The sequence below is a fragment of the Zingiber officinale genome, chromosome 5B (assembly GCF_018446385.1).
Source record: "Zingiber officinale cultivar Zhangliang chromosome 5B, Zo_v1.1, whole genome shotgun sequence".
Taxonomy (NCBI): domain Eukaryota; kingdom Viridiplantae; phylum Streptophyta; class Magnoliopsida; order Zingiberales; family Zingiberaceae; genus Zingiber; species Zingiber officinale.
This window is the reverse complement of record NC_055995.1, coordinates 41,720,540-41,747,392: the sequence shown is the minus strand read 5'-3', so window position 1 is coordinate 41,747,392 and position 26,853 is coordinate 41,720,540. Positions and strand designations below refer to the sequence as shown.

At 34.5% G+C, this 26,853-nt stretch overlaps 1 protein-coding gene across 2 annotated transcripts; it reads right to left on the bottom strand.

Moving 5' to 3' along the window:
- Window positions 1–1,085: 1,085 nt before the first annotated feature.
- Window positions 1,086–25,285, bottom strand: LOC121984374 (phospholipid-transporting ATPase 1-like). Of its 2 annotated transcripts, XM_042537275.1 has the most exons (9): window positions 24,938–25,284; window positions 22,543–24,525; window positions 20,225–20,552; window positions 19,202–20,051; window positions 18,721–18,844; window positions 9,596–9,815; window positions 3,106–3,564; window positions 2,860–3,028; window positions 1,086–1,401 (listed from the first exon to the last, which is right to left on the bottom strand). In XM_042537275.1, exons 2-9 carry the CDS (start codon window positions 23,957–23,959, stop codon window positions 1,375–1,377), a joined length of 3,594 nt encoding a protein of 1,197 aa, XP_042393209.1. In that variant the 5' UTR covers window positions 23,960–24,525; window positions 24,938–25,284; the 3' UTR covers window positions 1,086–1,374. The 2 variants fall into 2 exon arrangements, with proteins under 2 accessions (XP_042393209.1, XP_042393210.1); XM_042537276.1 differs by lacking the exon at window positions 3,106–3,564 and having other exon boundaries at window positions 24,938–25,285.
- Between the last annotated feature and the right edge of the window lie 1,568 nt (window positions 25,286–26,853).

The window sequence follows — 26,853 nt, the reverse complement described above, 5'->3', positions numbered from 1 at the left end:
ATACTGATACCCATTAAAAAATCGGATATCTTCTATATTTATAATTTTTTTTCTTTCTATCCAACTATTATCAATAAAAATATATAAAAATTAATATCATATTAAAAGTATATATATAATTAAAAAATTAATTAAACATTTATATAAGCTCCTGCTAATATTAACAAAATTAATAAATTTTTTTTAAAAAAAAACCTTTAATATATATCTATATATATCAAGTATTTAGGTCAAATATCATATATTAATACTATCTCATTCTCTCTTCCATTCGAATAGAATATCAAATCCTCCATAGATTCAGATAAAATTATCATCCTTAATGAATGATGTATAAAGGAGAAAATTAATCACTTTAGTTTGTGAAATTATGTCCTTTAGTTAATTCAAAAGATTACCTGATTCATAAATAAAATTTTATAGTTTTCAAACGATAAAAAAAATCAAACAATTCGAATTACTAAATTAGAATTGTCAAAACACTTATACTTTACCGATAAACTTTAATTATTTAAATTCATAACAAAATTTATAACATTTATTTGAATTAGAAAATTATTGTTAGAAAAATTAACTGACAAATTTTGTTCTATCATAAATGTTCGTAGACAAGTCAGAAATTTAAAGTTTGGTTACTCAAAGAAAACTTCGAACGTCTAAAAATGTCATTTTATCGAACTAATTAGGAATCCTAATCGACCAGCCAACATTGAAACTACGAGAAATTTTTCTTTGATCGACTAATCACAACTTTTGTTGACTACTGACAAATAAATAATAATTAGCTTTACACATGCACATTGTGACGGGTAAGAGCAGAAAGAACAGATAAAAAAAACTAGATAATGTCCAACTTAATTGATATAGCTATGAAACTAACAGGTGATCAATGGTAATTTTCATTTCTAATTGTAAAATATCTCATTCTTAAATCCTCTCTATTTCCCATTGAGTATTCTACCTTAGAACTAGGTCATATTTTTTTACCTTAAGATATCAAATAAGTTAATTATATACAACTGAGTCCTACTTATTATTCTACCTTAGACATTGTATGTATATATCTGCTTCACTGCTACACCACAAAAGAGAACTCGAGAGCTAGAGTTATGTTTGTGTTAAAATTAAATACATTTCCTGAAAATGAAAACAAAAAAGAAAGAAAAGACAAAGAAAGGGGGTTAGAAAATATGTAATACTCTCACAGCTATGTACTATTTATCACCTAGTTTCTTTTGAGGCCAAATGATATTAGCCATAATCAAATACATTATGTACATGTGCCACATGTGTCATTTCTTCAGTAGCCACCCAAGTATGGAAATCAAGTCGTAGGCTTGAGATCATGTTGCCTTAGCTACTCTTCCAATCATACTAAAACCTTGTACTTTTAAAACGTGCCTGTCAGAAATTTGTACGGAGTATTAGATTCTAAATTGTGGCAGAAGTTGCACTCCCATAGAAAATAAAAGATTATACCAGTTATATGCATCACTGAGTAGAAACAATTATCTAAGAAGACCGAGTTCTTAACTGGAATAATTTGAACTCTAGACAGTCATAAAAATGAGAATGTTGTTGCACAAAAACAATTATACTTGTTTGGCCGAAAACATAAAATTCAATTTATTAATAGAAAAATAAACTTTGTTCACAATAAAAAATCAGTAGATCAAGAAGAAATAGTATAGATGAGAAACTATAACCAGCATCTCTAGTGAAGATACAGAAATAGCCCCGTCAACAAAGAGTAATTTTGGATAATATAGCTGGCTCAATGAAATCTCATTTCTTTAACATTGGTATAATGTCCAGTAAAATAGCATTTCCAGTTGACTTTTCCCCTTTCTCAAAAAGGAACACAAGCGAATAAGAAATTGCAACACTTAAAACATACAAGTACAAACTAATTATACTACATTTCTACAAGGGTGGTTGTTCATATAAGATATAAGATAGAATTTATAGAAATTCTAGCATGTACAGAACACAATAGAAATCAATTCAAATCAAGAACCAGTCGTTTTTCAAGAAACTATAGTTTTCATTTGGTTCCAAACAGGGATTGAAATTGTGAATATTTTGGCCAAACGGCTTAAATTACACACAGCAGGAATTGCAGAGTTAGAATACTAAATAACCAATAATAATCTACATATGGACAATGAATTTAATGAACTAACGCATAGAAGGAAGTTTGTAAAAAATCCCTTCTCATTACTAAACATGGGGAAGCTTTGAGAAGGTTTGCTCTAGCACAAAAAGCTTAATGAAGATTTTGCCCTAATAAGCTACCCATTTAAGGTGTAGATCCACAAACAGTTGAAATCATACTGAAGTATTTTATGATGTGTCTTAAGACTGTCAAGGTTAAGAGGATAGAAAAATCATCATGCTAAGTGTAACCAATTTTAACAAGGATCATGAGAAGCAATATCCTCAAAAAGAAACAAAAACATCATAACAAACATAAATGTGTTAGTAAGAAGAAACTATAAATAGACAGCATCTAAAAGAATACATCACAGTTTACTGCAAGCCTGATTGAGATGTTTATAATGTCAAAATCCCCCAGAAAGTGGTCTAAATCTTTATGAAGACAACCAAGATAAACTAAAAGAGGTACTTCTGTCCCCTTAGATTCAATGTTCAATAAGAGTGATGCAAACCTATATTAAAACAAAACTATATTATCCACGAGAGCATGAGAAAAGCAATACTTGAGCATACCAAGGAAGCAATTAGCAACAAGCAGTGTAGAAGCTACATTATGTTCCAATTCAAATTTGAGAAGGTAAAGTCTATTGAAATTTTAGCTATACTTGTCCATTCATAACATGATCAGAGCTTCAAACCTACTTGGTCATATGTCTTTCTTAAAATCTCAGCTTCCCTGGCTATTTGAATGTCAGAAGGCCAAAAAATCTGATGGATCACAATGCAGAGAAAGCGAGGAAGCAATGCCAAAATCATTGTAAGGAGAATAGTGAGCCAGTAAGTTCTTGAACTTGCTAAGCGATATATTGTCCTGAAATAGTTGATACAACGAGTTATAAATAAATACTGAGTCAATTCAATTTGAAAGAGTAAGAAAGAAATGCAAACCAATAATTTGGGAAAATTGGAATGGAATCTATTATCAGCATGCACATATAGGTAATCACTATAGAACCCCATGTAGCAAGATGAGTAATCAACACCCATCGTCTAATGTCCATAGCCAGGTGAACATTCACAAGGATAACAACAGAGATAGTCCACAAACTGCCCATACTCCATATGTCAATTGAACTGTTTCGGTATGTGAAGAGTGGTACATAAAAAAGAACAAGACTTTGCCATAACGTATCAAACATTGTGATCCAGAATAGGTGTAGGTTATAGCTCTCTTGTCTATATCCTGCTCCATAAAGTTTTGGATAATGAAGGATAGTTTTGTGGCTCAAGTCTTTGTCCATAATACCAACCACAACTGTAGGGACAGATGTATAGATGACAGAATAAAATACACTACTCCAATCAGTCACAGCAGATATACTTGAAAATGCAGCACATAAGACATACCTGTAACAAAAGTATGTCAGGAAGTGTACTGAAAGCACATAATTTTGGGAAATTAATGTTGATGGCTAAATGAGTTTTTAACTTAAATATGGGAAAAGAAAGGAACAATGCAATATTAGAAAATGACAGATTAAAGTACTACAGTTGACATCATTGAACAAAAAACATGTTGGATGATATATAAAGAGAAGCAAACCCAATCAATGCTACCACTCTTGAATGAACAATTCGAGACAAGAATTCCCTAAAAAAAATACCAAATGTGGCATGTGTTTTTCCATATACTCACCATGTTCATAAGTTTATCCACCAATGCAAAAAAACACAAAATTTGGGATAATATATGATTCTTAAGTAATGGAATGTGATAATCTATCGTTGGGCATTTAGATCTTATCAAATAGAATAAGGAATTAGTTAACTAAAGAAAATTGGAATCTGAAACAACCAGGCTTAGTGTGCATCAGACTTTGACATAAAAGTATGCCTCCGAATTCTCCACACTGTTAGCACTGAAGAGAAAATTAGTCATCGAGCTTGTCCATTAAGTTTATTTTTTCAAAAAAATAAACATAGACTATCAAATAAATTTGAAATGATGAACCTCAACCTAAATGTATAAGCATTTTAAATACATAATCAGAAGAATGAGTTATTAAATCAAGTTAATGAACTTTTATATTTTTGTCTAAGCCTTGCTGACAATTAAAGTTGACCATTAGACTTGTCCAAGCCCACTCATTCGACCTCAAGCAACAACCTTAGCTATACATTTGACAGAGCTGGAATGATCATGCAACAATTAGTTCTGACATAAGTAATGGAGATGTGGGAAATATAAATTAAGATTAAGAGGGATACCACATAATTTGTTAACTAGAAAATATCCTATCAAGCATTAGAAAATATCCTAGTAAGAAGGGGGGTACACAGCAAAGTAGATATTGAAGATTCCTAACATCCAGATACACATAATCTGTTAACTAGAAAGCATATCGAATAGAAAACTGTGATACATATGACCTTTCACTAGCTAAGTACCTACCATATCAAAAAGTCATAGGATGGAATAAATTAAGATGCAAGAAACAAATGTCAGAATACTTTTGCATAGTTTACTAAAGAATTTATAGGACACATGCTTTCAGACAATGATGTTTTTATGTTCATGCTGGGAATTGATTTTTCAATCAAATACTCTCCTACAAAATATATATTATCCTTGGTTCAGCTTAAGATGGATGCATAATCTAGGCTAAAATCTTTAGTGAATATACCAGTATCAAAACCCAGGAAGGAAAATCCTGTGCACATTGGTATGAGAATATTTTAAAATAGCTTCAAACAAATAACCAGATAGTAAATAATATTGAAGTTGGGTTCCAACTGTATATATTTTAAGCCATTACCAGCATATAGAATATTATTTCTTTGTTCACAAACAAATTGAATTAACATAAATTGTATACAGATTCATTCTCAGTTTTGACTTGATCAAAATAATAATAATAATAATAAATATTATTATTATTCTAAGATGATAAGCATCAAACTGAAATAACATTAACTATTTTATTTTAAGAAATTGTATCATTGGTAAGCAGTGTAACACAAATGCAATAAACTGCAGAGCAAACCTATGCCATAAGCAAGTTGCGAAATTGATTGATGACCCATTTAAATAAAGGTAGAAAAAGAAAAGGCTAATATGTTCCATAGTGAATATCTTTCCACAATCATAATTATTAAAAAAAAACACCCGGACTGATTTCACTATAAGGAAGAGAAAACAATGGGTTTCAAAATCAAAATACCATATCTCAATCTAGAAAAATTCATAATCCTATTCATCATTGGCAGAAAAACAAATGAGGAAAAAATCCTTAACATGGGAGACAAACTCACCAAAATAAGGACAGAAAATTAATAATTGCACAGGAGAAACAGACATGTTCTAAATATACAAAAGTGACAACATAGGTCAGATATATGAAACTAGTAAGAGGATTAAAAATAGGGTAGCCCGGTACACAAAATCTCGCCGTGCAGGGTCCTGGGGAAGGATCCATTGTACGCAGTCTTACCCTGATTTTTGCAAGAGGTTGTTTTCAAAATTCGAACCCATGACCTTTAGGTCACACCATAGTTTGCAAAATCGCGATCCGGATCGTAGGATCGTACGATCCTACGATCCGGAAACCCAAAATCGATCCAGGATCGTGCAGAATCGTTTTTGCAGTAGGATCGCAGCAGGATCGGTAGGATCGGTAGAATCGGAGCAGGATCGGAGCAGAATCGGAGCAGGATCGGTGGAAGCTTTGAGAGGTCATAACTTTTGACTCGGATTGAACCACGGGGCCTATAATATATCAAATTAAAGCTCGTTCAGAGATCTTTAATAAATTTCAAAGTTTATCCTTAACCATTATCTTTTTTTCATCTTATTAGAGTTTTAAATTATTTAAATATATGTTTAATTATTTTTGAGTTAGTTTTTTATCAATAATATTCTGTCATTTATTTTTCTCAAAATAATAAGTTTTTGGATGTATATTGTCTAGTATTGTATGGCATCAACCAGTCTTTAGAAGATTATTTCCGGCATTCATATTTGAATCAAAGGATTCAACAGCTTTTGTTATATACGTTAGATGCTTTGTTGACATTTAAATTGAATTATCTTATAAATCAAGGAAATATTTTTGACATTATATATGTTATTATTATTGTGTTAATAGAAATTTTATATTCTTTCATTTTATGATATGAAAATATAAATATTATTACTATGCGAGAATGATAGTTGAATTACAAGTTAATTTAAATTTGTACATGTAGTAATGTAATTTGATGTGTTGAGTGTAAATAATTGTATATATATATACAAAATTAGTTATTTATTTATATGTAAATGAGTTTTTTAGGTATTTTTTCCAATTATTAATCATGTATAATAAAATTTTAAGGGTTTTTGGTAGGATCGTACGATTCTACGATCCGATCCTGACCGATCTGATCCTGACCCTAAATCGATCCTGCGTAGGATCGCGATTTTACAAACTATGGGTCACACAACAACAACTTTAGTAAGAGATCTAATTTTATATTTGCTGGAACTGACCACAAGCTATGAACAGTTGTTTATTTGTTTGAATGGTAAATTTGGCAGGTTGATATCTCTTCCTCAATCAATCATAAAATTGTCAAGGAAAAAAATCATTCAAAAATTAGATAGTAAATAGCCATGGGTATGCATTCCATCATGCTTGGAGAATTGAAAACTTTTCATTTCATAACGTATTGTCAAATGCTAGATTTGTTAGTTCCTGAAAATAAGAGAGAATACTTAAACTGCACTGGCATCAGCAAACACAGACCAAGGACATAAAAATCTGAAAGACTATGGTAGTGCATGGATTAAAATGTTGAGTTATGCCATGCTGAACAACACAGACAAAAGATTTATCCCTTTGCACCCACACATCAGGGAAGCAAGGCACACATCAAAGCATGTTCACCAACTCTTCCCCGGAATTGGCTCTTCTCTGATGTCTTCTTCACCACCCTTCAGCCTTCTCCTTTGTCTTCTGAAATCACCATTACTGTTGCTTGATCAGTCATTGCTCCCCAGTCCTTTTGAAAAAAAAGGTCAGCAAACATGCTGATCCACTCCATGTGTTGTCACCAACTGACAAACAGCATGGTTCCAAACTGGGGATGAAGTTTTTTCTGTTTTGATGGTTGGACTTGGTGGTAGGTGTTAGCTAGAGCCCTAGAGCCAATCATTTGATGGTTGTATTTTGGACTTGTTGTATCATATTCTATAAAAATAAAGGCATTTGTTTGGTTATTATACTTACTTGTATTGGTGCCAAATAAACTAAGTATAATAACGTCCTTGAGTAGAAGGTTCTTACCTATATCAATCGATTGGTTGAATCGATAGTGAGATGATATAGGGAACACTACTCTAAACCATTCCTAGTCGAGTATTAACATTCAGGGACAATGTTAATGCAATAAGACTAGCATGTAGGTCAACTCGATGACTTGATCTCACACGTCATGGATATGGAGATATCAAGTTGACACATGGGTATGCATTGGAGAATGTATACTGAATGACCCGCCATGAGAAAGTATCATGGATCGTTATATGAGTGTCATATACTTTCTCATGTGACTATTAGTATGACTATTGGTCCTTAGACCTGAAGTCACCATGGTTCCCTACATAAGGAGTTATGTACTTTGGTTTCGTCAAACGTCACCCGTAACTGGGTGGACTATAAAGGCGATTACTGGGTATATAACGAATTATGCGGAGGGATGTGAGTGATGTAGATGGGATCTATCCCTCCCATATGACGGGAGCGACATCGGTATTCTTGATAGAGTTAGACCACGAAGTGCATGGCCATGCCCAAATGAGTCAACATGAGATGTTGAGCTCATTTGATCGAGTGAGTCTACTTGGAGTTCAAGATTTAGATTGGTCAGAGGATGACACGGTCTATGCCTCACATTGATCAATCTAGATGTCTAGGATAGAAGGACACTTGTCATATATTGTGAGGAGTCACAATTAGTAGTCACAAGGTGATGTTGGATCTCAACATTCTTGTAACTTGGGTAGTAATAATGTATTGCTAGATACCGCTCATTACTTATGCTTCTAAATGAGTTTAGGGGCATTGCCAACGTTACAAGAACCTATTGGGTCACACACAAAGAACAAGTGGATGGAGATTAGGTTCATATGATGAACCAAGAGGATTAGATTCATTTGATGAATCAAATTGGATTAAGAGTAATCCTAATTGGGATAATTGAGTTGGACTTAAGTTGATTCATGTATTCAATGAGTCTAATTTAGATTATGACTCATTAAATCAACTTAATTTAATGAATTAGATTCATTATATTAAGTTGGCTTGAATCAAATGGTTAGATTAGATCAACCATGGAAGAGATTTGGTCAAGTTTGACTTGACTTGAGAGGAAGAGGAAGAGTCAAGTTTGACTTGACTAATTGCCACATCATTAGTGAGATGGCAAGATGTGGACCAATGATGATGCTCCACATCATCATGGTATGCCACATCATGGAGGTTACAAGCCTCCATTCCCATTAATGTGGCCGGCCACATTAAATGAGTGGGAGTTACTCATGTGGCCGGCCACACAAGTGAATGAGGGGGAATGAATTTTCATTCATGAGTCTCATTCATTTCATCTCCTTCCTCTAGCCATTCTCTTCTCCCTCTCCTCTTTCTTGGCCGTGAGTTTCAAGGAAGAAACAAGGTGAGTGGTTTTGAGTTTCATGAAAGAAAAATAGAGTGATTGTCACATAGAAGAAGAAGAAGAGTGTTCTTGTATTTCATCTTCTCTATTTTTCTTTCCAATCCCATCCGAGAGCCCTAGAAAGTGCTAGTACACTTGGGGTGCTCTCTTCTCCATCCTTGAGTGTTAGAGAACACATCTTGTTCGTGTGGATATCACTAGAGAGTTGTCTACATTGACAACTTTGAGATCCGGCGTACCTTGGACTTGCGAGATTGCGAAGGGCACGCATCGAAGATATAAAATGTTTTTCCTTTGTAGATCTACCGTAGATCAAAGTTTAAAACTCGTACTCGTATTTTCGAAAGTTTTTCTTCGCACGAGATCCAGTGGCATGGATAATTCGGGGTTTTCGCGGCCCGAAAAATCCAACAGTAGGCACAAAATTATGAGTTTAGTGGTAGTGGGGGGGATTAGATTTATCATACCACCTCATAACTCTAAAATGAAAATCATGATCCCAAACACTAAGATGGCAATCAACCAACTTTCAATTTTAGTAAAACTATATAGCCAAAGAACATAACTCATTAAAATTACCATACAACCAACGAACATAACTCATTAAAATTACTATATAGCCAACGAACATAACTCATTAGAATTATTATATAGCCAACAAACATAACTCATTAAAATTAAACCATAATGCTAACAGACTATGACAGGGTATCAGTGCCATACTTACCAAAACAGCATTAAGACAAATACAGCATTGCGATAGAAGTTGTAAAGAACTAAATAGCCAATTCGCTGATAATTCCAGTGACCATGTACAAGGAGCAATCTTTTCAGAAAACGAAACTGCCCCATAGCAAAATCTGAAGCCATGACTGCCTGACGGCCTTCCTGGCCACAGATCCCAATACCAACATCAGCCATTTGGATCATTGAAACATCATTTGCCCCTGCAAAGTAGTGTTAGCAAAAGATTTACAAATCTTGAAAAAAAAAAGAATGTTATACAATAGTATTCTGCTTTCTTTCAAGTATTAGAACACAAATCAAATTTAACTAAAACTATGATGGCTATACTAGAAATGAAGGAAAATCAGTGTTGTGGAAATTGAGTGTGAGCAATTACAACTAGCATTGCAACATCCATATGAATTATTTTCAAGTTAAATACTATTCCGTAGCTCGGCAAACTTTTTTTTTCTGGATGATGGTTCCTTCTGCATGCAAGTTTTCTTATTCCCCTTTGCAGTGAAAAGGACATGGCCATAAGGGAGAAAACATTGGTTTGGAAAATACAAGGTTATCATACACTCAGATCACCCTATGAATAGAATCATAACTTTCTCTCGTGTTGAAGTTTTTTAGATCAACCATGATATCTTGTGTTAGAGCTGTTATATCCTTAAAACCCAGAGCCAATAACAAACACATGAACCCATTAACCCAATCCACAAACTTAAACCCTTACTCTCCTTCCCTCTCCTCTAGTTCATAGCCTTTACTTGCGAACATTGCAGATTGTAACTCCTAGCTTGGGATTCAAAAGTTGTTTGCCCCTCCACTTCAAGATCTCCAACATCCCTAATGCCAACCCAAATATGGGCTATCTTTTTTGCAACAACAGCACAGATCACGTGGTTCTTTCCTTCTCTGGTAGCATCCTCTCTGCCAGCTTGAATGTGAGCATTATTTGCAACTATAGCACAAATCATGTGATTCATTCCACCTTCGTGCTTGCTTCCCTTCCTTCCCGAGCCCATGATCTCAAGTAGTTATCATGGTTAAGCAGCCCTCTTCATTTAGCTCTCATAAGATCCATCTGTACCTCATCAGCAAAGCTAGCTTCCGCCTCTTCCTCCAGATACTTCTTATTTTCTTGTGCTTCACCTCCATGCCAAGCGACAACTCACAGAGGCAGTAGCATCTAGCGCGCAGATTTTCACATGTGCACTGGCAGCAGCCTCAATTGGTGAGCTCTAATGAACCATGACCTTTCTGTGAGAGATGTTTGATCGTATCTCTTTTATTCCCTCTTGGACTTGTTAGGGGTTGAGTCGGTCTTGCATATGTGCAACCAAATGATTAGAATAAGTGTGTATGGCATTGCATAGCACCTTCTATTCGATTTTGTCTGCAAACTTCTGACATGGAGAAAACGCTCCTTTTGTGGGTAAGCTATTTAGTCATAAGGCCTCTTCTTACTTCTCTTACCTTGACATTTTCTTTAGTTTTGCCTTCTTGCACTTACTGGACTACAATCATTTAGGGTTCTCAAAAGCATCACATCAGCTGCAAACTTCATATTGAGATGGGATCTTCATCCCTTTGTTGTTCGGTACTCGCATTGTATTGTGACACTTTCCTCCATGGTGACCTAGGACACAATTTATGTAATATTTGTTTGAAGCCCTTAACCTCTTAACTTGCTTATTCAATGACAATCCAGTTTGTGTCTTTATATGAAATTAAACAAAAAATCTTTTATATTTTCGAGGTATGATTTGACAATGAGATAGATGGTGTAACCTTAAGGGAAGTGATAGGTAAGGAGTTTGGCAGAGCTTTGAAGAGCTTTTTCATGGTGTTTTCTAGTGTTCCAATTACTGTCGGGACTGAAAAAGCCTTATGGTTGCAAATGAATGTGGTACTCTCAAAATGTCTCTAATATAGAGCTAGTAGCCCATATATTAGAAAAAGATTGTTCCACCTTATACTATTGAATATTTTCTTGCAGTCAAGACATGCTAACGGTTGAAACCCCTTTTCTATTTGTCTTTGGCTAGGGTAGAAACTTTCATTAGGTCACAATGACAGAAAACCACAATCAAAGAAAATAATCCTTGATCTTTTATTCCTAAATTGCTCAAGTTGAATCAAATTTTATTAGATTCTTTAATAATCTTCCCTTGTTGATCATATAATTATAGAAGACTTGAATTACTGGATAAATTGTTACTTTTATAATCCTCACCCATAAAATGAGTAAGCATCTACTGTCATTGCAATATTATTGGTGATAGATTTTTGGTGTGTATATATTTTTCCATATGTTTCCTATATAATTAGTTGATGAATCAGAAAAGACCATTAGGATGAGAAAACAATGACAACAACCTAAGTGGTGGTGCCAATAATATAATGACCAGTTTGAACCTCAAGTAGGCTTGTTAACAGATAAGCAAACATTTTTCCAACAACACATCTAATCAGTCGCTGGTGAATATGTATTTTTCTACTACCTGTATTGCAACAATCATACCAGCATTTGAGCATAAGGAAAAACTCACAAGGATATGGTGATCTAATATGACTATAATATGGAGATCTAACAAGGTTGCTACTGGAATATGCTGATTTATGTTGCCTTTTTTATTATCCTTACATATGCTGCATTTCCTTGGCTTTTCCAAGATGATGTAGCTTTTGTTTTTGCTTCTAGATTTACTAGATGCTTTAAGACATATTTGCTATTGGAACTTTTGGACATTTCATACTTAAGACTTTCATTTGTCTATTTCCTTCTTGAAATGCATTTAAAACTTTATGAGCAATTTTCTTTCTACTTACTATGTAAGTGAAAATAGTTTCATGCTCATTTTTTAAGCATTAACAAACATTTTCCTGTATTATATCTCTTGTTATAAATAAGTAGATACAAAAGAATTAGATAAGTAACTTGCATTATTTGGCATTTTGCTACTTTTCTAATGATCAACACATAGCAAAGAGCAAAGGGAAAGGGTGCACTTGAGACATCAAAATTCAATTAATATTCTTATATTCAAGTCGACGTGTTTATTGATGGTTTTATTATGTTTTTGCAGTCATGTTAATTTTTGCTTTCATAGAATTACATATTTTGAGTCAATATTATTCTAAAAACATAATTACTTTTCTCCTTGAAGTTTGTATAGTCACCTCCTTGTTAAGCCTTTTTTAGGCAAAGTCAAGTGTTGGAGTTACAATGAATGGTGGACGACATCATCAAGGTTGGCGATTAAGCCCCATACTCATTGTTGTAATGATGGTGTTGGTCTAAACTATTTGGGAGAGCAACTGTTTCTCAATACATTAATGCAACCTTGAGTGCAATCGTGCCCCGAGTTGTCTAGTGTAACCTTCAGTTTTAATGTTTGCACAAAGGATTTAAGCATTGCCTTGTGTGATAGATATGAGTGTTTAAGTGTGTAGAGACTTGCTGGACCACACATAGAGGTTGGAGAGCTCATGATTCAACAAGGTCAAGATTATGCTGATGATGACTAGGAACATCTAAATCTACACACTCAGTAGCTTGGAAATCTGTAGAGATTGAAGAAAGTTGCATGAGGCAACCAAAGAAAGTTGCATGAGGCAACCGAAGAAATACAAGACAAAAGCACTAACGTAGTGTTAGAGCAGATTTGGAACATGACTTGGCGCAGCCAAGTTGGTAGCTTGGTGGCTCGAGCTCCATAGAGATCAAAGAAGGATGCGAAGCATCCAAGGGAATACAAGACGAGGAGCATCGATGGAACATTGATGACAGTTGATAAACATAACTACGTAGGTGAAGTGTAAAGGATGGCACGTGAAAGAGCCAAGAGCTCGAATGCATCCGAGGGATGAGCAACCTAACATGAGATGGCCTAGGAACGTAATCAAGATGTGAGAGTTGAGTGACCTATATACATAGGGCAAGGGTAAAAATCAACTTTGGTGCGAGACTCGATCATTAGGAATATTAGAGTCAAGTTCTAGTTACCGAAACTAAATTGTGCTAAGGAGCCGTGAGAGCTAAGTAACTAGGTAATTGACTTGTGTTGAGGAGCCAACAAATATAATATTTGTGTTCATAGCACAATTAACTAGGCAGTCAACTATATTAATTAACTTATCATAAGGCTTGGTTAACAATGATAAAACAAGATAAATTTTATTTAAATATAGATGATAATATAATAGGGAATAGAGTCCAATGCCGTAAAAGGATCTATATAGTCAACCTCATCTAGTAGAATTAGGATTGATTGTTATTGTTGTTGTCACGAACAATCAATTGATGCAACAACGAGAAGGGAGGAAGAACTTAGTTGTGTATAATAGTATGATGTCTCAACAACTATTGTTCATCAATAAACTAACGAGTGCTTCCAATTGACTAATCGATGATAGATCAATTTAACACAAGTGAAAATGAAGGTTTGAAGGTTATATAAATGGGACTCGATGAAAGCTTGAAAGTTGGTAAAAGAGAATCGATTAAACCCTATTAGATAGCTCTTGTATCCCTTGGCTTTCCTCTTTGTAATTCTTGTAACATTTGTTGAAAGAGGTTTCTCCCCTCTAGTAGTTGATTGAAAAGGAAAAAAATAATGGCCTTCTCGAAGTTATCCACCAATGGATTATATGTTGTAGAGTATAAGCCTTAGGAGTTGTAAAACATGTTAGCAATTGTGGTAAGCTTGCAGTTGTGTTTATATTTATTCCGCTACACTAATTTGTTATGATCCTGCTAAGAATTAGCAAGAGAAATTTACTATTAGAATCACATTTGGAGGAATGATTGCTATTCATCTACTCTCTAGCATTCGACCATCTCAACCTCATATGTCCTAACAAGGACCAATTATTATGAAAAATAAAATCAGAGTCGAGTTAGTAATTCTTATTCCTGCACTTGTGGCACCACCAGTCAGTCGAATCGTTCATTCCTATTCCTGTAGTTGTGGCACCACCACTCATGAACCCTATTTAAGAATACTAATTTCTAAAGTTCATGTATTTGCAATTAAATTTAGAGTATTTATAAGCAAGGTTTAAAATCTTGACCCGTGCCGAGGTTTCAATCCCAGACGGGAACGACACAATTTCGGTATCGTATCGTGCTGTGCCGATACGATTTTGGTATTTTTTTTTTAATTTATATTATTATATATAGTAATTATTAGATAAATAAATTTATGGTGTATAATTTAAAAATCAGTTGTATATTAATTTTATATAAGTTTTCCATTATTGAACAACTTAATATTGTTAAAAAAATAATTAAATATATTTTTTTAAAGAAAATTGATATATCAATAATTCAAATTAAAATTGATACATCATAATATATTACCTTACTAATACCAAATGGAGTAGTGTGAAAAAGTATTGGTTCTCTAAATTAAATAATCATAATTATATAAATTATTACAAAAATAATATTTTATATATAATAATTATATAAATTAATTATTTATTCATTTAATTAATTATTAATTTAAATAATATATAATTTAAATAGTAAAATAAATATAATATCATTAAACATTAAAACAGTAAAACAAGATAAAAGAATTATCAAAATATAAATTTGATTTATTAGAATTTTTTAAAAAATATATATTTTAAAAAAAAAATAGATTTTTTTAAATAATTTAGAACTTTTTGAATTTTTAAATAAAATTTAAAATAGTAAACAAATTCAGGTTATTAATTAATAAAATTTATTGGTTTTTAAAAATTTTAAATATTTTTATATATATTTTATTGGGATAATTTAATTAGGGTTTGAAAAGTCTCTCTAGGTATCACACTTAAATTGGGAATTGTTTTAATTAATTAAATCAAATTTTATTTTATTCGATGAGCATAACCCTAAAGCGCACGCACTACTCCGGCAGCATCGCCAATTGCGGAACACTTCCGACGCATTTTATTCGGCGAACAAGAACCCTAAAACTCGCGTGCAACTCCTCTGATGGCATCACCCGGCGCCCCCGGAAGCGTCACAGGACACTTCGGCGTCTCCGGAAGCGTCCCGCAATGCCTCTGGGATGCCTCACCTTCTGACCCTCAAAACGCGCACGTGCATCACGCAAAATTGTCGCGCTTCGGTGCCGATTTCGCTCCGCCATCGGAAAGGTAAAAACCGTCTTTGTCGAGCATCACAGAACGGTATTTCAATCTATGTTTATAAGCACTCTAACCCATGGAAGGCCCAAAACTCACTCAACAGTATAAAAGATATTTTTAAGTCCTCTTAGTATTGAAAGATGAAAAGGACAATTTTGCCACTAACTATTTCAACAAAGTTGTTAAAGCCTTGTGGAAGATGATGTGGGCCATGATGAAAGTGATCCAAATGTGCATATCCTAGGTGGCATTTTAGGACTCTTTTTAGGAAAAATATTAAGGAGAACATTTATCAATACACAACAGGAGTTCATTCACATCAAGCAAGGCTCTCAAAAATGTTGGCTAAATATATCATAGACTTTTTCCCAGAACTGATGGCAACATAGCATAACAAGTAAGCTCCTTTGTTTCATACCTAGATTTAATTATTCAGGATTCTTTATTATCTGCTTAAGTTATTGGCTATCAGCAAACTATAATCGTGGCCATGGAAATTAAAGCCACTACGACCGACATTATTTGGGGAAAGCAAAGGCAAAATGACTTCATCCCAGCAGCATAACAGAAAGCCTCAAACCAGTGGACACTGAACTACTATCCAGATAACCAGTGTTGTTTCATCCCAAGAAGAAAGCGGAAGTGTTTGATCTCTCAGGAATCATTTCAAACTCCACCACAGACTTGGCTTCCATTTCCTCACATGACAGAAGTGCCATGGTATAAAATTATGGTGACTTTAGGAGCATGTCTCGCAAGTGCACCCAGAAACAAATTGTCTACATCCATCATAAGCAATCAAGATATGAGCAGGAGGATTATCAATCATCGTAACTTGAATGGATGTAAGAGCATCTATGGATTTCATAATTGGACCTAGAATCAAATGGGCTGGCACAACTCCCCATTTGGGTCTTTGGGACTGATTGACCAAGTCAGTTCATGTTTTAGTAATACAAAGGGTCAACCCATTGTGTCATCTTTTCACCTTTAAAGAGATGGCTTAGTCACCCCGCTAAGACCTTAGAGGACCTATTGAGAGCATGTGTTCGGGACGGTTGTTGAAGTTGATGGGAAAAACACTTGCACTAAGGGAAATTTTCCAACAACAATTATGCAGATTATTCTTAAAAAAAGACCAAAGAAGATTTGGCTAACAATGATTTAACAAAATAAAATTCATTTAGATATAACTGAGAATATAGTAGGGGATCGAGCCCAATGACGTAAAAGAATTCATATAACAGAACTCACTTAGTTGAATTAAGGCTTTGTTGTTGTTGTTGTTGTTGTTGTTGTGTTGTTGTTATAACAATTATTAGCCATTGATTCAAATGGCCTCACTTGAAGGGCCTTAGAACAGATGATACAAGTGACTTGAGGAAGAGATGGACAGTTTAACCTAAATAAAACAGAAGTAAAGATACAAGTGAGTTTCCAAGAGCTTTTCTTTGGTGTTTTTAACAGTATCATTTGCTGGAAATTTCAGGACATTAGGCATTATAGTCACCTACAGAATTGATTCCCTCAAAAAGTCTCTAATAGAGAGATACCAAACCATACATAAGAAAAAGATTGGTCCACTCACAATATTCAAAATTTTCCTTGTAGTCAAAGCATGCTAAAGGCTAAACCCCATTTCTATTTGTCTTTGGTTAAAATGTTAGGGAGACCTAGGGTAGAAACTTGGTTAGTTCACCAGTCAAATAGCACAATCTAAGAGAATTACATTTTATTAGATTCTTCATCAACCCTCCCTTGTTCATGCATTTTATGATAGCAAATTTGGATAAATTGATATTTTTGTAATGCTCGTATAAAATGAGTATGTGTATAGTTATTGATGGCTGCTTTATACTATAAATAGAGAGAGAGAGAGAGAGAGAGAGAGAGAGATGATGGATGAGAATTAAACCATAATTTAAGAAGAAACAACTATGAACATAACAATGGAAATGCTAATAATATGATAATGAGTTTTGAATTTTGAAATGGCTCATTGGTAGTGACGATAGGATTATAAAACCAATCCACTTGATCACTGTGCATTTTTGGACTTCTAGTGCTGGCAATCGTGATGGAATTTGCACATACACAGAGTATTACTTTGTATAGTGTCGAAGTGAAGGCACCAATGAAGATATGACTGTGGTAGCTATTGGGATATGTTCATTCGGGTTACCCTTTTTGTTATACTTGCAAACTAATGCATTTCCCACTCGGCTTTTCTAAGATGGTGTCCCTTTACTTTTGGCTCTGGATATTCCTTTAGTAAAATGCTAGGATACATCACTAGGTAATGTAAACAAGAAAATGAATAACTTCTGAATTTTGAATTCTGATTTTTGAGTTATTTGGTAATTGTTCCATTTTAGTTTGCAATTTTTTATTTTGTAAAACTATCTTTTAAATTGGTAGTAATTTAATGGAATTATTAGTTTTCCCATTTAAAGATATTGCTTTCCTAATTTGGATGGCATAGTCAATAAAAGTTGTCTTTATTTCATAATCATCAGCTTTCGATTAATAAAATTACTCTTCCATTAATATAAGGTCAGCTTTTATGTGTGAGATTGTTATCTTGTGCTTGATCAATTTCATCCCAATTTTCTATGGTTTGTGATTTAGTTCTGCATCAACTTGGTGTTAGAGTATTCTTGTACTACATCAAAGACAACAAAATCATAAACAGTTTAGTGTATTCAATTGGATTTCCTTAAAGATCAAAAGTGTCAGTCATTTTCCATGCTTAAGGTATTATAGTGGTATAAGTTTGGCTTTATTCCCTAATTAGTGAATTTTCAAATGCAGAACAACAAGGCCTCTATTTTAAAAAAAATGAAAATTAGATGCACATAGTCCACCAATAGTTTTCATCAAAGAGTATGCATCTTTAAACGCACAGCATCATTGCTTCAGGATGATTACAAAAGTGCAACACAATCACATAAAATCATGCATAAGTTACTAACTTACCATCACCAATAGCAAGAGTCATGTCACTAGTCCTGCTTTTAATCAGATCTACTATTCCAGCTTTCTGCAGAGGGGCAACTCGACAGCAAAGAACGACTCTACAGGAAGTTGCCAAATCAAAAAGCTGAGAAAGTAAAAGGGGGATATATTGCATTAGAACTCCTTTGATATAGCCAGCATATGCAATATTACAGCCAGCGATGTCAAATATTTCATTTGAAACAAAAATAATAATAAATAATCTACAGCTTTAGTGCTGAGTTCAAGTAGATTCAGGTTTGAATAGCATAAATATAAGTTAGCTTCTGTGATTTTATTGAATGCAAAGAAATTTTGACAAATCAAACTGAAATAAACCAAAAACATTTCAGTTCCCTTTAGTTTTGATTGTAGAAAACAACACACAGTTCAGTTTGGTTTGAATAGATTGGACACCTCTACATCAGATATAGAAAATACATAAGCAAATCAAGAATAGCACCTGTGTCTCAAGATCTTTCTCCAATATGTAAACTAGACTATTTCCATCTATAATCAGTGCCAATGGAATATCATCAGAAACTGCATACTTTTCGCATGAAAGTCTCAACTCATTATCTGTAAATCCAGAATATCTGGGGTCCTGTTTTCCGGTTTCAGTTATTAAAATACCATGAGTTCTTTTCTCATCATTGCAATCAACAATATCATAATCATATTTCTTCTTTGACTTCAGTGTTCCATCTCTACTTTGCTCTGATTTTATTCCATACTTAGCTTTTGCATTGGCTAAGAGGAATCTGCATTCATCTTCTGATGAACCATTTATGATAATTTGATGCATATCAAGAGTCAAAAGTTTGCATGAGAGGCCTATTGAGATTGCAGTTTCCTGTTTATCCCCAGTAAGAACCCAGACTTTTATTCCAGCTTGCCGAAGAGATTCTATGGTTTCAGGTACACCATCTTGCAGTTTGTCCTCAATAGCAGTAGCCCCAAGAAGAATTAGCTTTTTCTCAATTAGAGAAGCTGCTTGGCGTAGCTTTGTTGATCTCTCTGTTAGTGAAGTGCTAGCCTCTTCATATCTTGCTTGCCATTCGGAAAATTCAGCATCATTTAAATCCCTAGCAGCAATGACCAGAGTTCTCAAACCATGTGATGAATAATCAACTAAATGATTTTCTGTTGGTTGTTTAACTTTGGTATTCCTACTATCTTCTACGTCTAAAATACCAAGCATTGAACTGTCAGCGCCCTTCACAAGAACTTTCACACTGCTGTTGGGAAATCTAATTACAACAGACATTCTTTTCCGGACACTATCAAATTCATGCAGACCGAGAACATCCAACCTGGCGTAGGAAAAAAATTTGAACAATAGATTAAACAGAAATATCAGTGCCATACTTTTAATTCTAATACACAATACCTAACACAGAGAAGTAGCAGAGTGACAAGCAAACTCCAAGCTTCCCAATGATACATAACTTGCTATAAGAAAGGATCAAAATAAATTAGTAAATACCTGGTCTTCTTCCCATTGATATTAACAACCACATGGCCAGTGGTTCGCTCGAGAAGAGCGTATCCATAAGCAGAAGCAGCAATAACCAAAGCTTGCTCATCAGGTGATTCACCCTGATAATCAATTGCTCCTGCCTCTACCGCCTTGTTGTCAGAATTAGGAGATGAATATTTCTTTCCCATAGGGATAACTGTGTTACAGGCTGATAAGGTAAGAAAAAAATCATGAGCAGCAATCCTTTCCTCTCCTTCTATGCCTCTCTGAAGTAGTGCAAGTAGTTCAGAGTCCACATTGATTTCTGATTGCTTAGTTGGTTCTTCTAACTCTCCTGCATTGAAATACACATAAGATAGCCACAATATTAATAGACCACTCAGTTCTCACAAGCTAACATGCATGAAACTGGTCCTACAAGTATCTAAATGAATAATACATAGAAATTTTTATTTTTCAAATCTAAAATCAACTTGAATATTCAAAACTTATTATCATAGATCACTAACTGGCCACTCACCACAAACAATGTAGAAACTATCATGATCCGTGACATTTTTCAATCCAGCAACACTAGAGCAGAATTTTCTTTTCGTATATGAAATGTTCGATACAAAATCAGACCAATTAATCACATTATCAGATGTCTTTATAAAAAAAAAGAATATATCAAAATCATATATATTAGGGAAGCAAAGATTCTACTAGTATTAAAAACAGGTATAATCCAAAAATTCAAAGGAATTATAAATCCATGAGTTGATGATTAACCAAGTAAATTTCTGTTAAATTTACTTGTATGAAGATCAACGAGCCCAAGTAAAAGACTCGTGTTCTAATAATATTCAAAATAAACCTTAACCTAATAATTCAAGGGAATTCTAAAACAATAAGCTGATGTGGCAAGTAAATTTCTGTCAAATTCAAATGTATAAAGATTAAAGAGCATGGCAAGCAATGGGTGGCAATAAAAAAAAACTTGTTGAAATGATACCTTATCTGGTTCAACAGATGGATACAGATTCTCAACATAAATCATAATTGACAAAGAAAAACAATGTTATGTGACAATACTTGACACTTTGAGCACAAACATTGTAGCCTTATCAATATCCCATCTAAGAACATGGGAATTATTAACATGGTTATCAAATAGTGTCAAAATCACAATCCAACAGCTAGAAAACCAAAGTGGATCTCTAATTGGAATCAGTAGGAAAAAAAATTAATATACAAAAATAAAGCTATGAGACAACAAAAGATGTTCAAGAACTAGGAACCTTGCATATTTATCTTCATCAAAAACCAATACATTTATTACTAAAATACTAGCAATAAATAACAGAATCTATAAAATCAAACTCACTGTAAAATTTATAAACTATAGTAGAATACTAATATACATGCATTTAGAGAATGTTTTGTTATTTGTATAATTGAATTAGATAATCATGACATGGAATTATTTCGGTTAATTTGTGTTGGGGTTTATTAATATTCAACCCAAAATAAATTGAATTGATTTGATGTAGAAAAAATATAAATTTAATGTGAATTTAATTGGAAATTAAGATTGAATTGGATCTCAACTCGGTATATTTGAGGTCTGGTACTCTGGTTTAAAAGTTAATTTGGACCTAGGACATTTGAAGTTATCACAGTAACTGTTCATCAAGAGACCTGTCATAATTATAGATGGAGAAATAACAGTAACCAAGAGAGTGGCACTACAATTTCCCTAATTGTTAGTCAAGATCAAACAGATCCGCCTCACACAAGCAGATCATGACTGATTTTGCCCTACATAGGCACAAAACTATGACCTCTCCTTGAAGTATTGCAACACCAGTAGTCACAACACCATCGACTGTAACAAAGTTCTACAATAAACCCGATGTCACAATTACAAGTATACCTAATCAATTTTTGTATTTGTTTTACCTTGCCCAGTCACAATTGATTGGTTCCCTCAGTTTTTTGGCAATCTCAATAAACCTTGGCTGATTTAAAACAATTCTAGTTAAATTGTACCATTTTATTTAATGTTCTATAGACCTTAAACTTCAAGTGCATTTCATGCAGATGACATATTGTCCAACTTATCTCAATCCACAGAATCAATCTGGACAAGGATGAGTTGATTTTAATAACCATGATTATTAGTAGGCATACTTCTTCATCAGCATAGAATGTTGGATCAGGTCAAACGGGCAGTTTATGCAATACTTCATCAAATCAATCAATCATGAAGATAGAAAAGTTATACCAATCAGTAACAAAGTAAAGAAGTAGATCAGCTAGTGAGACAAACCACATAATCATACCTTCAGAAATTGTTTCAAATGTTGTAACATTGTTTTGGTGTGAGTTTCCATAATCCTTTCCATACACACTTGCTCTTCTAAATTCCATTTTATTCTGAGTCAAAGTACCAGTCTTGTCTGAGAATATGTATCGTATTTGTCCCAGATCTTCATTTATATTTAAGGATCTGCACTGGAACCTTGTATTTGAAGCAATATCATACATGTGCCTATCCTCGATCATGAAATATGACTGCCCCAACCGAACTAGTTCCATCGTGATGTACAAGGATATCGGTATCATGATTTGGAACACAATAACAGAGCTCAAAAATGAGAAGAAAACCTCCATAGCAATACCATAATATTTATATTCTTTGCCATTATCAGGACCATTTGTGAAATACTTTCTCCTGTAATATGGTAAGGTATCAAGCTGGTGAAGGTGTCGTACAAGCCAAAGTCCCATGCCAGTTGCTACAACTGCACACATGACAAAAAGAAAAACTGAAAGCCAAAGTGTCTCCCTGTTCATGTAGCTTTCCAGTCTGCTCCTCTTTGATGGTGATGCTGTGCTATTCATCATTGCTTTTGTTTCCTGGCCAGCATATACCACAACTCCAATGATCCACTCTATATTTTTTAGCTGGCAACCACGCAAAACAATGTTGGACTGACCAAGGGGTATTATCTTCCCACTGAACTCCATATTTGCTGTAAATTCATAAATATTACGATTAGGATGCTCACATCGGATTAGGCCTGTAAAAGTATCTTCCACGACCATAGAAATAGTTTCTTGCCGAGCATATCTCGTCTTTAGATTTGATTCACCATCTAAATTCATAGTCTGGATATAAGCTATTCCATTGGGATCACTAGTTCCCAACAAAACCATGTCACAAGGTATGGACTCATCAGCATTTATTTTTACCACCTCTCCAACACATATCTTCTTCCATTTTTTGGGGACAAAATTACCACATTGAAGAACTAAAGCTTCTCGATTGTTTTCTTTCCTGTCAGATCTATGTCTCCGCCAATCTTCATAACCATCTTTTATAGCAGTCACAAACAGCACAAACAGCAAAGGGAAAAGAGAGACGGTTCTCCCAAAGACAGCTAGTGGAGGAAGTTGATTTAGCCCAGCAATAACAAGGAAATAAATATAAGCTAGTCTGTGGAACTGGATGAACAAATTCTTTGGCAGGAAAGTAACTACAGTATATTTGCTAGTCCGTATCTCATTTCCCGAGAACTCATATTTGTGGTTTGTCCTCCTTGGGTCATTGATATATACCAACCTGGAGTTATCTTCATCCGGAAATGGTTGATCTAGACATATGCCTTTTTGGGTGATGTGGTGAGATTTTTCTGTGTTCTCTTGTTTGGTACAAGATGAAATTTCTAGGGATGGCGTAAAGGTTTGAAGCTCCATCAGACCCCCAGAAACCAATTGTTTTCCGGCTTGATGAGGGCATTCCAGCACTGCCTGCTGAACAAACTGAGATTCTGGCCACACAAGCAGGTCCTTGTTCAGGTTGAAATTATCATCATTTATTTATTTTTGATAAAAACTACTGTCTTCAAATGATATGGCTTCTATTTCATCAACTGGATTCAAAGAATGTTTCTTGTGATCCTCAAAATTGGAGTTGCCAAAGATTTAGATGTGCAAAGGAAGAAACAAGAACTGAAGGTTGGAGATGGTGGGGGCACTTGTCTTGCACAATCTGCACCATGAGAAGGCGAAAACAAGAGTTGGGATGATGTCATGTACACCCATCCAACGTTTGAATTTGAAGACACAAGTTGGATAGCCAAATGCTTATACCAAGTATACAACACTTGCTCAGAGAAAACCCTGCTCTTCACACACAACGGTCATGTCCACTTATGCCACAATAGAATTTTGGCTACGTTATCCAACACGTAGTGGTATTTTTCTTCACACACAATGAAACGATCACTCAAATTAATTGCTTACTAATCAGAAGGAAGCACCTGGTCACAAATCAAGAACAAATTGAGTTTAAACCAAATAAGCAATTCATCCAAATGGAGCTGACGTCAAAAGGTATTTAAAAAAGGGGCAAGCAGCAATGAAATAGAAAGATCAGATCATCACCAGCGCTCAATATTAACACTTCCTGCATCTCATGCCTCGATCAAAAATACAAATTTCAAGTAAAATAACCCACTGCCGTTAACAATACCTGTCACGAAATCAGCCTCATCCCTCACTGAACACGGATCGAGGAAGAGAATCTCTAGATCGCAAGAAATACGCCAACTTAAAGGCCTTTTCTTCTCGAAACATAGTTTGTGAAACCGAAAACAAACAAAACCACAAAAAAAGGAACAAATTTTCTGCTGCATTCCAATTGACATAACAAAAAGTTCATGGTGAACCGACCTGCACATGTCTCGGGCGGACCGCCGGCGAATGAAACTCCATCCTGAGATCTGGCGCCGAATCGGACATTACAGGTTGAGAGCAGAGCACCTCCCTAGAAGCTCCCGTGCAGATCCAAAAGATGGCCGCGAAACGGAGTCGGAGGGGATCGTGAGATCTGAAAACAGTTTGTTAATTCGGTGAAGCGCCAGAGGTGGAAAGGAAAGCTAGGGTTTGGAAATCGAGGAGAGCCTCTTCTTTTTTTCCCCTGGGCCGATTGGAGAGAGAGAGAGAGAGAGGGAGGGAGAGAGAGGGGAAAGGAAAGAGTAAAAGCAGGAGGCGAGATGGGTGGCGGAGCGCAAGTCATTCGCTTGTTCCTGCGGCAATTTACGTTGCGCAGCGCTGCGTTCACAGTTTGGGTCCCAACACAACCAACTCAACTCAAAATGGGTTCCCCTAGCGTCGCCTGGTGGGCCGGTGGCACGCCGACACCGTTTCTGGGCTCCTAGCGTCGCTATGTAGTCATCAATGTTTTTTAGTTAAATGTATGTGCCTATTATTTTTCAATAATACTCCTCTTCAATTCATTTGCTGAAAGCTTTTATGAATTAGTAGATTTGTAATGAAAATGATTTTCATCGTAGATTTGACGATGAATCTATTTTCATTACAAATCTATGAAAATAAGATTCTTCATAAATTTGTAATAGACAATGATTTATAATAATTTAGTGAAAAAATTTTAGCACTAAATACATCCTAAAACACTTATTTTATGCCCAGAACTTAGTCCATTTCTATATTTTATCATGTATATATAACACAAATCATATTCCCAACATACAATTCATTTCCAAATATGTTTATAACATATGCATTCAACACATCTTAATTTCATGATCATACACATCCAACATATCTTATTTAACATTCCAAAACAAATATACATACAAATCAAAACAAACATACAAGAAACCAAAACAAATCTACCAAATCTATACAATCATCATATCTCAAAAATATTTAGCATTCTCTAAGTTGTTGCAATAAGTCATCACATTCCAATTAAAATATCTCGTACACAAATATCAAATCATTGTTCTCTTCTTCCTTCCCCAGTTCAGATCTTCTGTCCCCAAATTTCTCTGTCCCCGTGTCCCCTGTCGATCAGACAGACCAGATTACATCTCAAGGCATCATGGCATCCTTAAGATGTGTACAGTATCCTCGTGATGTGCAAGGCATCCTTGAGACGTAATCTGATCCGTCCGATCAATAAGGGGACACGGGGATAGAGAAATTTAGGGACAGAGGATCTGAACTCTTCCTTCCCATACACTTCTTTCTCCTTTCATTATTCTTCTTTTCTTGTATCAAAAAATAAATAAACAATATATCATTTTGAATCAGAAAGAAAATCTTATAAATTAACACAAAACTTAATATGTAAAGACTTATTTTTCTGACATGGATTTTTAATTTCTACCGTCTTCATTGGTCTCACTAATCTCGTTTGAAATACTAGAAGAAAAAAAGGTCTATTATGACATTTTCTTTATGACACTTATTAAAAGGTGTCATTATAAATATTTTATAATGACACTCTTTACAATTGATTATTTTTTCATAAAAATATCATATTAGATCTTTTACGATGACATATTTTATAAATGTTATTATATTATAAAGATATTAACCTAAATTTTTACTTCCGCTCGATCATTTCCTTCCCTCCCACCTCTTCTTCGTTCCTTTCCTTTCCTCTATACCTCTATCGCCACTAGGTTTCTTCCGCCTCCCACCCCTTCTTTCCTTTCCTCTTTGCAACGCAGCCAAGTTCTTCCCTTTCCACAATAAGCAAGGAGGGGTTCAAGGCAACCCTATTTCTTATTTCTTCCCTTTCTATAGCACCATGCGTAGCCTTGCCAGGTGACAAG